Genomic DNA, 16071 nt, shown 5'->3' on the forward strand with positions numbered 1-16071 from the left:
AGAAAAATTTCTCCCCTGAAATGCAATGGTTACAAGTGAAGGAGTTTTGCGCATTCTTTTGATTGCTCTATTCCCAGCACTTAAAACAGTACCTAGAACACAGTATTTGATAAGTATTTGATGTGTGAATGAGCAAAATCAGTACATATTTTAATTTGGTAAAATGCACAGTATGAACTTTTAAACATCTGTTTCTATTTTTTCTGGGTAGTAAAATTGCACTGTGGATCAGTAACTATAATACTAGTTTTGGTTGGCATGTGCTTGTTTTAGACATAATGTAGCAATGCCACATTTAATGTAAATAGATTAGTTGAATGCTTGAGCAACTTCCCATTTGTTTTACAAAGTAACTGCTTTAATTTTGGATTGTAGTTTCGGACTAGGATTTATCGGCTAAGATTAAGGCATAGCACAGGAGTCTATTACGGGTAGAAGTGCCCTGAGCCACTTGAGCTGAACAGTTTCTATACAAGTCTAGTTAAGAGGTAATTTGGAGGAAAAATGTTTAAATTGTAGGCACAGAAAGGTAGTAATTTGGTAATACTTCTCAAAGTAGGTTTTTAAACCATTTGTATCATAATCACCTGGGCACTTAAATGATGAGCTCCTAAGACCTCATAGTATTTATTGGTATGGTTCATTATTTACTACATTTCCAGTTCTGTGATATAGGAGAACTAATTCTGCAGTGCAGTGCACGTAACATATTCTATATCTGAGCTCCCTGATGTAGCCTGAGAAGTATCTGCCACAGGACCATGTCAGGTTACATTACAAAGAGCAGGTTACTATGGCAAGGAAGCTGCATGTTTTTGAGGAAAGATTGTGATTGTTCCTATGTACATGGTGCATCCTAGGATATTTTTTTTTATCAGAGCTATAAAATCCTCACAAGGTGTGCAGTTATTTAGGTATGTACAGATATACTCAATTCAGAAGGAACTCCCTTCTTAATGTGAATTGGTCTTTGAGAATGCTCTCACTGCAACTAAAAATGCAATGTGGTGGTTTTTGTTTTACTTACCTTTTCTTCCTTCCAAAATAAAACCTCACTATTAAACAATAATGCTAATACTTTTCTTTAAATGCTACCACGTAGTCTTTGATATAATACTTCAGTTACATTAATAAGATGTTGGTATACACTGCCATATAGTATCTCAATTTATGTAAAGGTTTAAAAAACAAATCTTCAACCATTTGTGGAAATAGAGTACATTATTCTGAATTTGCTGATGTTGTTGTAATGTAGAAATTGTCAGTATTATGAGTTTATAGTGTCTCCAAAATCAAGAATTTCCTTGGGGACATAATTTTATTGCTTTCACATTCTTTCCTGCTCTGTTAAGTCTAATGAGGTTTATCTGTCCTTTAGGTGACCTACAAACGAGATTTGTATGCAGCTGAATCGATTATTAAGGGTACGTTTGGCCTTTTGACTCTCAGTTCCTGTGTTTCAAAAATGTAAGCCAGTTCAGAATTTCTAATGACATTTTAGATCTCAGAATTCTCAGAAGTATAAATGCCCGTAGGCCGTGGAAGTCTGTGATTTGCTTTTTTGAAAAATAATTACATGTTGTTTTGTTTCCTGCTTGTGAAATATCACTTATTATGTGTGATTTATGTCATATTAGTTTTACTTTTTATAAAGGAAATGCTTTATTAATTTGAAAGAAGTATGGGACATTGACACTATTACAAATAAAAACTGATATTTTAATAAATTTATAAAGATTTTATATTTTACTTTGGTTACTAAGAAGACTGATTTCCCCATCACTATACTATCAGTATATTAGATAGCATCTTTCGTATGACAATTATTCCAGAAATACAAAAATTGGAGTAGTTGATTTTTAATTTGTTGTTGTTGTTGTTTTGACAATGACTAATTTTGTTTGGTAATATTAGATATTACATATGTAATAACCCCTTTCTCATCTCTATGACTCTAAAGTTTCCACTACACAGAGGTAGTTTATTCAATAATCAGCTAACATTTATCGCTGTGCTCACACTGTGCTAGGAGTGTGATGAGGATGTACACCTGGGACATTTGTTCAGCGTGTCTGCAGCCTCTGTGGCTTAAATGCAGGTTTCCTCACCTGGGCATTATCGGCATGTGAGGCTGGGTGATTCTGTGCTGAGGGCACTGTTTCCTGCATTGCATGGTTGAGCAGCAAGCCTAGCCTCTGCTCTGGGTACCCCCCCCCCCCCATCGTGTGAACACCAGAGGGGTCTGAAGACAGCACTGTGCTAAAGCATGGTCTTAGCAGAATCAGAGGGCCCCACCCCGAATCCTGAAGCAAGTGTGCTTTACAAGGTTAGTGACTGACAGCTTCAAAAAGAGATTAAAGTCAGAGCTATGTGCTCAGTTTCTGAGAGGTGAATTTGTAAACCTGATTGAGATGTGAACTTGTAAATTCAAACTTTGAAGTTGGAAAAAAAACACCTGAATCTGCATTCTGAATCCATTAGTTTATTATAAAGTTTTGGGGAAACCACCTATTTAACAGTCAACTGGCTTCACATTCAGAAAACTGAGGTCTTTTCTCTGGTCATGACATTCTATATTTATAGTTTACCCCCAAGTTTTTTTGTCCTTTTGGAATATTGTGTTTCAGACCATTAATGTACTGTAATTTGTGTCTGTGTATCTGTATATGTAAACAGCTCACCTACAGCTATAAATCAGAATGTTGATATATATTTACATTTGGGCCAGGCGGTGTGTAAACATTGCTCGGGAGAAGTTGGTTAAACCATGATGTGGTTGGGTTGCATCCTCAACACAAGGAGGGGCAAAGCTCAGCTTGGTTCCTTTACAAAGTCCTATCTCTGTTACCTATGTGAAATGGAAATGACCTGTTTTGTGACTAGTTGGTAAGTGGTTCAACTGAGAATTCTACACCCTTCTGCCCGCATATCGTCAGAGCAGGTGTCTTACCTGGTAAAAGCCTACATTGTAAGTGTTATTGCAGGGTCTATAGTTTTGGTAATTGTTTGCAGAGGGAAATCAGTTTTCTTATTTAGGTAACATGGTCTAGTATGCTCCTGTTATTTTTAAAGTATTTTAAAGGTATTCTGCTTTTATTCTCAGGGAAAGTCTGACTGGATGTAAACAGCTTATTCAGATCAACAATCTCCTAGTGTTTCCTAGGGTTTGCTTTTCTAATAACTCCTCAAGAGATTCCGATGTCACCTGTGCACCTTGAGGACCCCTGCTCTGGGTCTGGTCTCCTCTCGGTGTGGGCCAGCAGGGTTCTGACTCTCTGACAACTCCACTGCAGAATGGCCCCACAACATGAAGTTAGAATCCGCATTTTAACAAAAACACTGGCTGACTAGTTTGTACATGGAATTCCAGAAGCATTCCTCTAGGTTGCTCTTCATTGGTAATTTCTTTCCAGATAATCTATCTTTGCATTAAGAGCTTGACATCTCAGTATATCCTATCAGCTCCAAATGCCTGTTTACCCCACCAGGAGTGCTGCCTGCCCCCAGGACTTGCACTAATACTACTTCTGAGACCAGAGAGTAGAAATAGCTCTGGGCAGAAGAAAAAGAAAACTCGTAGATTTTTATAAAATAAAATTCTAAAATATAACATGGTATATAGCTGCCTAGCTCTCTGATCTATATATTCACCTGTTTGCCTTTTCCTAGCAAATGTTCAAAATATTTTTCTTGACATTTCCACTACTCAGCCTTTGTTAGCATTTACTTTGTGCCCAGCATTGCTGAGAGCATTTTGTACGTATTATTTCTTGCTTCTCCAAGAACTCAGTGATGGAAGTAGTGTTATTGTTTCCTTATTATACAATACCTAAGGGTTCTAAGCCAATTCTAACATAAGAGGGATAGAAAATACATTCTTCAATCCAGGTTTCCACCTTAGGCAGTTGACCTTATTCTACTGCTACTCTCTCATTATTCCTTAAGCAGGGATTGTTCAGGTTCTCCTGTCGGAAATCCGTGGGCTACATGTATTTTGGAACTTGGAATACTTTATGTTTTCCAAAGCTACTGCATTACATCCCATATTCTGTCATATTGTCAGTGGGATTTGGGATCTCACCATTTAATAAGACTTGTGACACCTAAATGTTTGCATTCAATACAAGGGCCATGACTATGGAGCCTCTAACCAGTTCAAGTTCAGGACTGATTTTGCTGGCAAATTTATATATTGAAATGATTTTAAAAATTTATTTAAAAAACTTTTCCAATTTCAGCATTGCCCATAACTTGGTATGATCCTTTTTTAGATTGTGAATTAGTAAAAGTGGGAAGAATGTCTAATCTTTTTTTCTTTTGTATCTGCTAACATTGAGTTGAATTGAATTGAGTGATATGTTAAAGAGTGTGGTATACTTTTCTCCTTTGAACCTAAGGACCTTAAATTATGGCAATTGGTGGCCATTCTCTTTCATTTTAGCACTGTCCCTACTTCCAACTGATACATATTGGGATCTAATGAATCTATCCCAATATCATGCATCTTTAAAATTTTTTAAAACAGAGATGATTGATATTTGATTATGCATTTTTGTCAAGGTGTAAAAACAGGACTTGGGACACATGGCACATACTTTACATATGTTATCTCATTTATTCTTTACAATAACGCTGTACTGTAGATATTATTGCGCCCTTTTGCAAGTGGGAACACTGACACTTAGAAGGCTTAGGTACTTTCTTCTGGGTCATACTGTAAGAGCAAGATCCACAATTTAAACCCAAGTTTCCCTTTTCCTTAAGTCTGACTCCACTCTGGGACTTGGTCACTGCAGTTCTGAGTCATACTGACCTCTAACGTGGACACTGGATTCAATATCTCTCTTGGGAGGGTATAGCAAATGGCTTATGGAATCCAGCCTGCCCAACTCTGATTCTTTTGTGTTAAACCTGTACCTTCAGTTTCCCAGATGAAGAAGAATCACACCTTCAAGACAAGATGCTTTGCGCCAGTGCTGTGCTGAGCACACTGCAGTCTTCTGGAGGGTGTGGGGAAAACATGTAACAGGGAAATAACAGGTTTCTAGCAATGGCCGGAGAAAGAGGAAAGGTTGAAATTCAAAATTAGAATAATACTTTTTAAATTATTGGTTGGGTACTGCTTAGTTTTTTTTTTCTTTTTGTGCTAATTCTGTCAGTTTAGTGTTTGTTATCCAGCCATAACAGTTTTTCTCTTGAAGAATGAATTTTTTTTTCATGTTGTGATACGGGTGCTCAGTATTCTGTAAGTCGTTCTTTCTGAACTGCTTTTTACTTGAAAACCAATTATTGCTGGTTAACAAATTATATTTTGTTGTAACTATTTTCTTGTTTAGTTTTTTAAGACTGTATAAAACACATCTTTGATAAGTGTCATGTTTTGCAAGAGCATTTTGTACTCCCAAATTTACTTGCCAGTGGAACAGAGTGTCTATTTTGGTCCATCTTAATTTATGTGGACATCTATGTCTTTGGTGTAGTATGGAAATTTTGATGTAAGTAACTTCAGATGAGCTTTTGACTAAGACCCTAAAATTGTGGTTTATAGCAAGGCTCAAAATCTGACTTTCATGCAGTTAGATAAGTTTTATTTTTAAGTTTAATTTATTTTAGTATCAATATATTTAACTGGACTTTTTTTGTAGTAAACTATTCAATAATAGGAAACATATATATAAAGTAATACTCCCATATTTTTCCTTCACAAAGTTATCAGCATTGAAAAATTGAGTTTATCACAAATTTTGTTATGTAGCAAAACGTTATTAATATTCTTTTTTTTTATGCAGAGAAATGGATTTGGTCATTTTTCTTTAATGTTTATCCTTTTAGGCTTCTACTATGAGTGAAATTTAAAACATAAACTTTTCTAGGGAGCAGTGTGATTAATTGGCATGAGACACCGGGCTGACTGATAAGTGTGTAAACAGCCACTTAACAAAGAGGTATTGTACTTCTGTCACACAAGCTGGGTGAGCCCACCCAAGCCTGCGCTGTGTGCTGAAACCTACCCAAACTATTAAAGTGATAACAGATGCCAGCAGCAACACGCTTTATCTAGACTTATATACACCATACAGCCAGTCACAACCCACATTTGATTTGATATGCTGACCATATTTTGGCAAAAGGATCAATATTGTAAAATCTTTTAAGAAGAAAAGTCCCTATGGAACTTCTTTTATTTTCTACCATCATTTTTCTTTAAATCTTTTAATTTATTTAATTCATTTATTTAATTAATTTAATTTGTGGCTTACATGTGTTTTTAAACTCACTATATTTTCTTCTTTTCTGGTTATGATTGTACAAACCTAAGTAAACTTGTGCCTTTTTTAATATAGTGACTGATATAAGAATGGAAAAATAAAAGTTAATATTCAACATTATTTTATTTTCAGCTGGCTTTAGTTAATATTAGTTAAAAATGGTTAATAGTAATGTTCATGTAAAAATTCATGTCTTTTCCTAGTCATTATGTAATATGTTTTATTTGTTAAGCACTTTATTTTAAAGGAAATTACTTAAATTTGATTTCTCAGACATATACATCTTCTGTTGTTTCAGAAATTTCTACTAGTCCAAAATACATTTTTATCTTCAACATCAGTGATAGAGGCTATTTCTTTTAATGTTAAGTATTTACGAAGTCAAGCTGTAAATACCCAAATGCATGCGTTTTTGTTTTTGTTTTAATTTCATACAGTTAAAAAAAGTATTCCAGTAGGGAAACAATGGAATCCTTTTGTGCTTATACATTGAAAGTAGCTGAACATACTTTTCAATTGGCTCTGTCTGAAAGGAATAAAACAAAATCACATGTGAATAAAATTGATTTAGTGTTATTGAGAACTAAGAAGACTCATTGTGTTACAGTGCATATTTTAGACATGTGAAGAAACTAGTGCCTTAATTTTATAGTGCTCCATTAATATCTTCACTAAAAATCCTGGCATTTTAAGTGAAACATATTTTTGAATTTTTTCAATCAAATTGAAAAGATGAGAAACTTGAAATCAGGTTTTCTTCATCTGCAACTGGACAGTGTTCTGCATCTGTGGTATGTCCTCATCAGGTTTTTCTTGTTAGATTCCCAGCGATGGAGCCATTTATGTTATTAACTATGCTTTTTGGGCAATGCAAAGTGACAGCTAAGATTTACATGGAAACTGTAACGTTTGATGTCTGGCTTTTGACTATGATACTTCATTTTCCAAATTTTCACATTAATGCCATAACTTCTTTGTACATAATATAGTTTTTGTTCTTCATTCTCTTGAAAATAATTGTGTTATGACTGTATCTTACGTGAATCTGTAAGAACATTTGGGTCAAGCTTTAATTAATAAGCACAGGAAGACTGCAATATGATTTAATAGTGTTTGGTTTCCTTGGAATCTTACTGTAAAAAAAAAAGTTTGAATTCAAAAGTTAAATATTTGGGTCAAGATTAGAGAAAGTAGAGTTCACATTTTTATTTAATTTTATAATTTAAAAAATATTGTCATTAGTAAGATGCTAATTCAAACAAAGTCAAGTAAAGGTCATGTTCAAAAACTTCTAAGGTGACAGAAAGGTACTAAGCAACTAGCTAAATAAGATTTGATAACAGTCAAAAGCCAGCCAGTTGTATTTTACTCTGATGTAGGTAGGGGAAAAAAACAACAAAAACTTTAAACATGACGTTTATGCTCAAAGCAATAATACATTTTGTAAATGTACTTATGATTCCATAGCATTTCCTTCAAATTTATTTCTCTTTTAACTGAGAAACCCTGCATACTTGGAAAGGAAAAAAAAGTACTGCATCATTTACTTGGAAAACAGTAATATACTTATGTGTAAAGAAACATGCAGGAAACAGGATGTCACATGTCTGTTCCTTACTTTTAGTTCTCAGGTAGGAAACTTCATCCTGTATTTAGTGACTCATTTAAATATGTGGTTAAGATCTGCTATAAAACATCTTTTTAAAAACCTGACTAGGTACCACCACCCTCCAGCTGAAACATGTAAATTCAACAATAGAGCTAACTTCTCAGAAGACCACCTTGACCTTTTAATGTGTGGTTTTCTTAGGAGTCTCTGTTTAGTGTCCCTGTTGTCCACTTGGCCTGCAGCCATGGCCTGTTGGCTGCTTTTCCTTTACTGACCCCTTGCCACCCCCCACCCCCCTTCCTGCTCTAATAGCTTCCTCTATCCAGGTGTTCAGAGAAACTTTAGGCATTTTTCTGTAGGTGAGACTGAGTCAGGGACTTCAAGGCTGGTGAAGTCAGGGACAACAGTGGTGTTTAATAGCAGTACCATAAAAATTTTCATGTGAGACATAAAATAGACTCCTAAGATTGGCTTTTGATTCAAGGAACACAGCAGGAGAATGGAAGATAACTGCTCTTACTTTGAATGGATTAAGGCTCGAAACATCTTTTGGAAAGGATTATGGTTGGATTTGAGGCACTTGTTTCTTATTTCCCTAAGAACACTAAAATTTTTGCTCAAGAGGTCCACATAGTGGATAATGAGGCCTTATGGAAGTTACAGCATTAAAAGTTTTTAAGAAACCTGAAGGCAGGCCTCTGGAATTTTTCTCTCTTGCTGAGTATTTAAGTTTGTCTCTCCTCTATGCTATTTGAAAATTTCTTGTGAAATACAAACACCATCCTGTGCACTCATGAGTCTCTACTGATGCTTCATCAATGGAGGCAAATGTCTAGATAGCTTTTCTCCTTGTTAATGTGTCAGTGCGTCTGCCGTGTGGTGAAGAGGAAGCTGCGCAGGTTGGAAATTGCACATATTACTGTTTTATGAGGTCAAATGAAATGACCCCGAATTGTATCTACTTTTTAACCTTTGAATGAAGACAGTATACTTTATGTATACCAAGAGGAACAATTTAAAAAAATGAATATATTACAAATTAAATTTTGGTCTCTTTCATAGACTACTAGATTTATGAAGGACTTTAGTTAAAATAGCAATGGAATTAAACGCCAATGAAAACACATTATGGGGTGCTGAAATGGGCTACATTAGAGAAATGGAATGTCCAGGAGAGATTGCGGTAAGAGAGGACATTACCCAGATATACCCAATATCGCGTGGCATGCAAACCGCCAGGAAAACCCAAACTCACATGGGAAAGGACAATCCAGAGATACCCATGCTGGGATGACATAGATGTTGGAATTATCTGACAAATACTTTAAAGCACTGATCATAAAAATGCTGCAATAAATAAGGGGGAATTCTTTTTAAAAATTAAATGTTAAATTACAGTTTACATTCAGTATTATTTAATATTAATTTCAGGTATACAGCACAGTAATTAGGCCATCATGAGAATGCTTTTAAAATGAAAGATGGAAAGTCTCGGCAAAGGCAAAGAAAACATAAAGAAGAACCTAATAGAAATTTAGAACTGAAAAAAGTACAGTAACCACAATAAAAAATAGAATGTTGATGACAGAGAAAGTGCCAGTACAGTTAATTGGATCATGGGGATGTTTACAGTCTGAACTGCAGAATGAAAAGAGATTGGGGGAGATGAATCGTGCTCAGTACCGGTGGGGAAGTTCATCTCAGTCCTGGAAGGAGAGAAGAAAGTACTGAACAGAAAAAAAGATTGAAGAAATTCTAGATAAAACATTTCTAACTTAAATCTACAGACGCAAGAAGCTCAGATTATTCCAACATTACAACCCCAAAGAAATCCACACCAAACATCTCATAATCAAACTGCTGAAAAATAAAGACAAAAATCTTGAAAGTAGTTAGAAAGGATGCATTGCTTGTAGGGGAACAATAATTTGAGTGACCATAGATTTTCCATCAGAAATCATGGAGACGGAAGAAAGTAGACACATTCACGTAACTTTTATTATAGTAGTTTATTATAGTTGTTCTATTTTATTATCGTTGCTGTTAACCTCTCATTGTGCCTTATGAGAAACTTTGTCATAGGTATGTATGTAGGGAGAAGCAGTATAGTATATAGAACTTGGTAAATCTATGGTTCAAGGCATCCACTGGACATCTTGAAACATACACCCAGCAGATAAGGGGGAACGACCACATTGGCAACTCTACACAACACCTTGACCATTTAAAAGTTCTCAGGCATGGGGATGAGGTATTAACTGAAAAATGTGGGATTATTAATTAACACTTACAGCTTTTAATACTAACGTGTGGACTTCAAGTCATGTTCCAGTTTGAATTTTCTGTTAAGTCACACTGAGCTATGTGACACTCAGATGCTGTATATAAATAAAGAGTTACTCGGTTTAAACCCGAGAATGCATGTTAAAAATAATTTCTTTGTGGGGGATGTATCCTCTTGGTTTAATTATCAAAATATTTTATCATGTGCCCCAAGTGTCCTTGTAGGAAGATTTAAAAAACTAGAAGGCAGTATGAAAACTAAAACTTCGGGGTTAATACTAGTCATCAAGTTGACAGGCAGGTATGATTTAATGTTAATTCTAAAATTTTTCTAATTTATCTTTAGGTCTTTTCAGGAGAGAGAACAAAGACTAAATTCTTTGTTAGAGTTTTAATGATTCTGGGACTTAACATGATTTTATAGTTCTCACCAGTGCTTTTGTTCTATTTTAACCTCTAAAAATTTCTAAGACGTGCTACATTAATAGAACAGAAGATTAAGAATTCTAAAGGCTCCTATTTTGTTTTGATTTCATCATTAACCTCAAGGAAGATATTAAAGACTTTGCTTTGAGAAACAATAAAGATTAATCATGTTATGTTTGGAGAGAGTTTCGTGCTTCGTAAAAAAAAGAATTTTAAATGTTTATATATATATAATTTTTCTCTCTCTATGAGTTGGGCAATAGTAGAATAACTATGGGATTGAAGAGGTTCAGTTTATCTGAACCCTGTTCCTGTAGCTACATTTTTTTTTTTTTTCATTTTGGCCTTCCAGATGTATGGCACAAGTATAGTCATTGCTATTGTCTTTTTTTTTTTGATGAAAATCTTAAGTGCATTAACATTCCCAGTTAAGATCATCAGTGTGTGTTTGTGGAATTATTAATAGAAATTCCACAGGATGCTTCAACCTAGATCTAATGGACAAGGTAAGCTACGGATGGTCCTAAGGAGGAGGTGTCCATTTTAGTTTTAAAGAAATTCAGGGATGGAAACATAGGATTATTTATTACTGAAGATGTGTATTCCATTATTACACATCACTACTGCATATTTGGTAAAACTTTGAAATTTTAAAAGAAGTGTAGTGGGACAAAGTTGATAGAGATTATTTACCCAGCTCTGAAATGTTAAGACCAAAAGGGACAGTTTGGAGTTAGAGATGGGTTATGGCTAGACAAAATGAATCTTATTATATATTCTTACTGAATGTATAGGACCATAACAACAATGCCAGTTATTCTCTGACTTATTGGGATTTATTTGCATCAGGCACGGTATATAACTTTATACATACTAACTCAATCACCATTAACATCCCATAGTGTACGGTCTTTTACTGTTATCATATAATAAAAAATTAAACATTATAATTTTATTTTGTGTGTGTGTAAGAGGCATTTGGAAATCTGTCCGTATTTTTGCCAGGACATGACAAAGTCCAAATTTATCTAAACATTTACTATAATATTCTTGATAGGTGGGAGGTAGTTAGCAATAAGAGTATTATTAACTTGTGACATTATTATTTTAAATGGTTTGTCTTTCCCAGCTTTGCTTGGAAGAATTATTAACTATCGCCAGATCAATGTTTTTTAAGGCATGTTATAGAGTTGCCCATGTAAGGAGCAGCTGGGTCCAATGTTAATCACTCTAACATTGATTTAGAATTCCTATTTACAGTTACACTATTTTTCTTCATCCATGACATACCTGCAATGTCTCCTTGACTGGCAGCCATTTAGCTATTTCTGAGTATTTCAGATCTGTCTGCTGTTGAGGAGGACTGCACATCTTTTGGGAGAGTGTATTCAGGGTTTACAAAAGTGAATATCACTATGTCATATAGCTTATGTTTTTAAATCAGATCATGTCATGTAAGCCTTCCACATTTGAAGAAAATCCATTTGGCATGTTTACTTGTGGTAATAGTTAAGCGGGTAGGAACCCAATTGTATTCAATTGAATCTAGAGAAATGCCAAGGAAAATGCTGTACTTAACCAGGACACTAGGTGGCACAGTGAGCTGCACACAGGAGATACAGCCTAAAGAGAGGATCTGCCTGGGAGATGGGATTTTATCAGAATCTGGAAGACTCCTTCTAAATGTGGAAAGATTGAATTGGCGAGTCAAACGGCTGTCACCTCCAGTTACTTCCTTTGAGATGTACCCTAAAATCTCTTATTTCTGTTGCTTATACACATCCTGGGTAGCTGCTCACAAAGTATAAAGTAGATAGATTTATTGACTTGAGGGTTAAAAGAGTCAAGGACATCTCAGTGCATAGTCCAAGTCACTCCACTTGGCCCAAAGCTAAAGCCTTCCCATTCTTGTTCCATAGCTATGAATAGCTGGTGAGCATAGGTTTCAGTATATACTAGGGCTTTGTTCCACATTGTGTTTGACACATTTCTTTTTAAATTTTGTATCTTAGAAAGAATTTCACAACAGATTTGCATAGTTATGGACGATGAAGAAGATGTAGGTCGTCTTCTTGAAGAAACGCTAAAAAATGAATTAAATGTAAGTACTCAAATACCAAGTTTAACAATGTCAAAGAGGTGAATGTATGTTCTGTTCCTTGTTTTCCCCCTTATTTTTTGAACTGATCAACTTTCTAGTTAAACTCTTATCTAAGATTAGAACTAAGGACATGGAAGAAGTAGTAATACGTGTGAGGAGGTCTATGGGAATTATTTGCAACTTTTACCAGTAAGAACTTCCATTGTATATTTTTATGATAATGTTGTTTTGTTTGAATTGTTTTGTTGCTGAACTGATTTTATTAAATTTTAATTTCCCTATTTCATTAAAATGTATCACCATCAATCAGAGCTTGGTGAACATGTAATGACTTTTTAACAATACACAGGATAAAACTGTAAAAGCAGAAGGGAAAAGTTCTCTTTTGTTAGCTAGTTTTATTCTGATGTCATAGTAGGAAAGAGACTGCCTGTACTTAGATGTCACTTTATTGCCTCATTTCTTTATCTTAAGTTGAAAATGTTAATAACATCTACATGGTAAATTTGTTGGGAGCATAAAATAAAATATATATAAAGTGCTTAGAAATGCCTCTGGCTTGTAGTGAGTTTCCGATGAATATGAACTATAATAATTAAACCTCTGAGGACGGGTTGAGAACAGACATGACAATATTAAGTAGCAGATACTATCAGTTCCCAAGCTTCAGTCCTGTACTAGATGCAGGAACTGTTAGAAATTTAGTTGCCTGGAATATGTAAAAATTTAATGCACCGTAATCTGGGATACATTCTGGAATCTGAGTTCTTAGCAAGCTCCCTCAGGTGGTTTGATGAAGCAGGCAGTGCCGAGTTCTGCCAGGAGCATCAGAGCAACAACCCAGAGCCGAGAAGAAGGTAACTGCCATCTTAGCTGTCTCTTAGCCATGAAGGCTCTACTACAGTCTCTGGTGTTGCTTTTACCCAGCGACTTTCCGGGCACTTCCCCATCATCCCTGAAAATTTTAGCATCTGTTCTCTGCTTTCTATATCAGGTGCACCTGTTAGGATTCTGTTCTGAGTTCCGGGCCCCAGTTTCACTGCAGTACCTTGCAGAGTATTTAACTGCAGGTAACGTGCCACTGCCTGACCCACTGAAGGACCCTTTTGCCTCAAAAATGGCCTTTTACTCTTGAATAATCTCACTCATTCTTTATCCAATCAATGCAAAAACCAGTAAGACAGGGCCCTGAAAGAATATGATTGGGACTCTGGCTATCAACCAATCCTAAATTTAGAGGGCTGGATTTTTTTGTTTTGTTTTTTGAGATTTTAAAATAGATTTTTAGAGCGAGGAAGGGAGAGGGAGAGAGAGAGAGAGAAACACCGATGTGAGAGTGAAACATCAATCAGCTGTCTCCTTCATTACCCCTACCAAGACTCAGGCATGTGCCCTGACCGAGAATTGAACCAGCAACCTTTCGGTGGATGGGACGATGACAATCAGACCGGCCCGGGCTAGAGAGCTGGGTTTTTAATGAACTCTTGAGCACCCAGCTGGTGGATTCCGTGTGACTAATTCCTTGATTGGTCTTTCTAATATTAGACCCTTTCTAATATTAGATTCTTTGGTTAGAATTATTATAATATTCACTTTTTATTACTGCTTCTCCTATATATTTGTAGTGACAAGATGACATGGGATTTAGGGATGCACATTGTGTCTACTGGGCTCTTGTGATTTTTTTCATCATCCTGCCTCTCAGATACTGTCCTTCTCACTTCCAGTGACAGTTTTTTCAGTGCACCTCATCCCCTACCCATGGGCCCAGTCTGGATATTGCCATCATCTTCACTGTACTGAAAAGTAAATTCTAAGACTATCTCTAAAATTCTGACCATCGTATTTTGTCGTTTCATATCTTTTACTATATTACTCCAACTGCACATATTTCAAATGTATAGGGAACGCCAGGCTCCCTATCTTTTTTCTTTCTTTCAGCTACCTTTTGTTCTCTACCATTCCTTACCGAGCTTAGACCCATGATCCATCACTTCGGTGGATCATGGATCTCTTCATTGACCTTCGAATGCACCCGCTTGGTAAAATCCCATGCGCGTATTAGTCACACTTGTCAGTTCTCTACTCTTCCTCCATCTTGGTACTGTTGGGGGAAATTATACCACAGTGAAGATTGTTGCCATTAACAACACTGGTCCCCCTTCTTTAGTGAGCACCGACTGTTTGGAAGCAACCACGATTCTATAGTTAGCTCCCCCTTCTCCTCCAGTGCCAACCAGGGTTTGTCCACCTCGGCACTGCTGGCGTTTGGGTTAGAAGATTCTTCGTTGTGAGGCTCTGGCCTGTGCTTTGGACACTGGTTAGCAGTATCCCTGGCCTCCACCACAGAGATGCCCGTATCACCCCAGCCCCTAGGTGTAGCAACCAAAAATGTTTTAGACGTTGCTAAATGTTGGCTGGAGAGGGGCAAAATGACCTTTAGATGGGAGCCACGGATGTAACCCTACCATCTTTGCCTACACTCTTAGGTATGGTCTTGCCTTCGACTTCAGAGCAGTTACACATCCCGTCTTCCTGGCACCGAACCTCTCGGGAGTCTTGCATCTGCAGCCATACTTTTAGTAAGACTGTTTCCTCTCCGGAGCTCGGCTTCCCCTCCCTCCTCTGCCCTCCCTCTATCCACCTACAACATCTTCCAGTTCCTTCCCTCAATTATAACAAAACAAACAAACAAATCAGTTTCTCTTAACCCAAGGTTACTCTGAAGCCAGACTTCTTTAGAATAACCTTCTCATTCTTCAGTCCAATGTGACCTGACTCCTACCTTAACCCCTCATAGGAATTGCCCCCAGCGAGGTCCTCAGCGGCTTCCCCGTGCACAGTCCACAAGGCAGCGGTCAGTCTTTACCTTGACCTATCGCAGGACTTGACTCTCTTGTCTAATACTTTCTTCTTGAAAACAATCTCATGCTGTGGATTTTGTTAACATCTTCCTTTTCTCATTCTTCTTTTGTGACTTTGTCTTCCTTCCCTCAGTTTCTTTTACAGGATTCTGTTCATAACTCTTAGGTTTCTTTACATAGTTGAGTGGGTTTTCTTTTTCCCCTAGAAAACCATGCTAACGGCTTCACATAGCCTGTATTTGCCAGAGACAAAATTATTGGCATTTATTAAGTATTTCTTTCTCCCTTTCACTTGATGACTCTATGATTACTATTGTTATAAAATACCATTGTCTTTTATTTATGAACCTTAATATTTTAGCTGTTTTCTATTGGTTCTCTGTTCTGGGCAACATTGATATTAACTACTTTCTTCTTTCTCCTACCTTCCCTCTTTCAGTATCTAATTTGAGTTGATATTTTTAAACTCCCAGTTAATACCTGTAAGATAATAGCAAACTTTTCTCACATTTTATATAC

The 16071-nt window shown here is 36.3% G+C and overlaps 1 protein-coding gene across 1 annotated transcript in view; it reads left to right on the top strand.

Annotated features, from left to right (window-relative positions):
• CRPPA (CDP-L-ribitol pyrophosphorylase A) overlaps positions 1–16071 on the top strand; it is a 227408-nt gene that overhangs the window by 83676 nt on the left and 127661 nt on the right. Inside the window, exons 5-6 of the mRNA XM_036246752.1 lie at positions 1379–1424; positions 12600–12688. Of these exons, the coding sequence (XP_036102645.1) occupies positions 1379–1424; positions 12600–12688 (135 nt within the window). The remainder of the gene's footprint in view (positions 1–1378; positions 1425–12599; positions 12689–16071) is intronic.

This window comes from Molossus molossus, unplaced genomic scaffold, assembly GCF_014108415.1.
Source record: "Molossus molossus isolate mMolMol1 unplaced genomic scaffold, mMolMol1.p scaffold_m16_p_7, whole genome shotgun sequence".
NCBI lineage: Eukaryota > Metazoa > Chordata > Mammalia > Chiroptera > Molossidae > Molossus > Molossus molossus.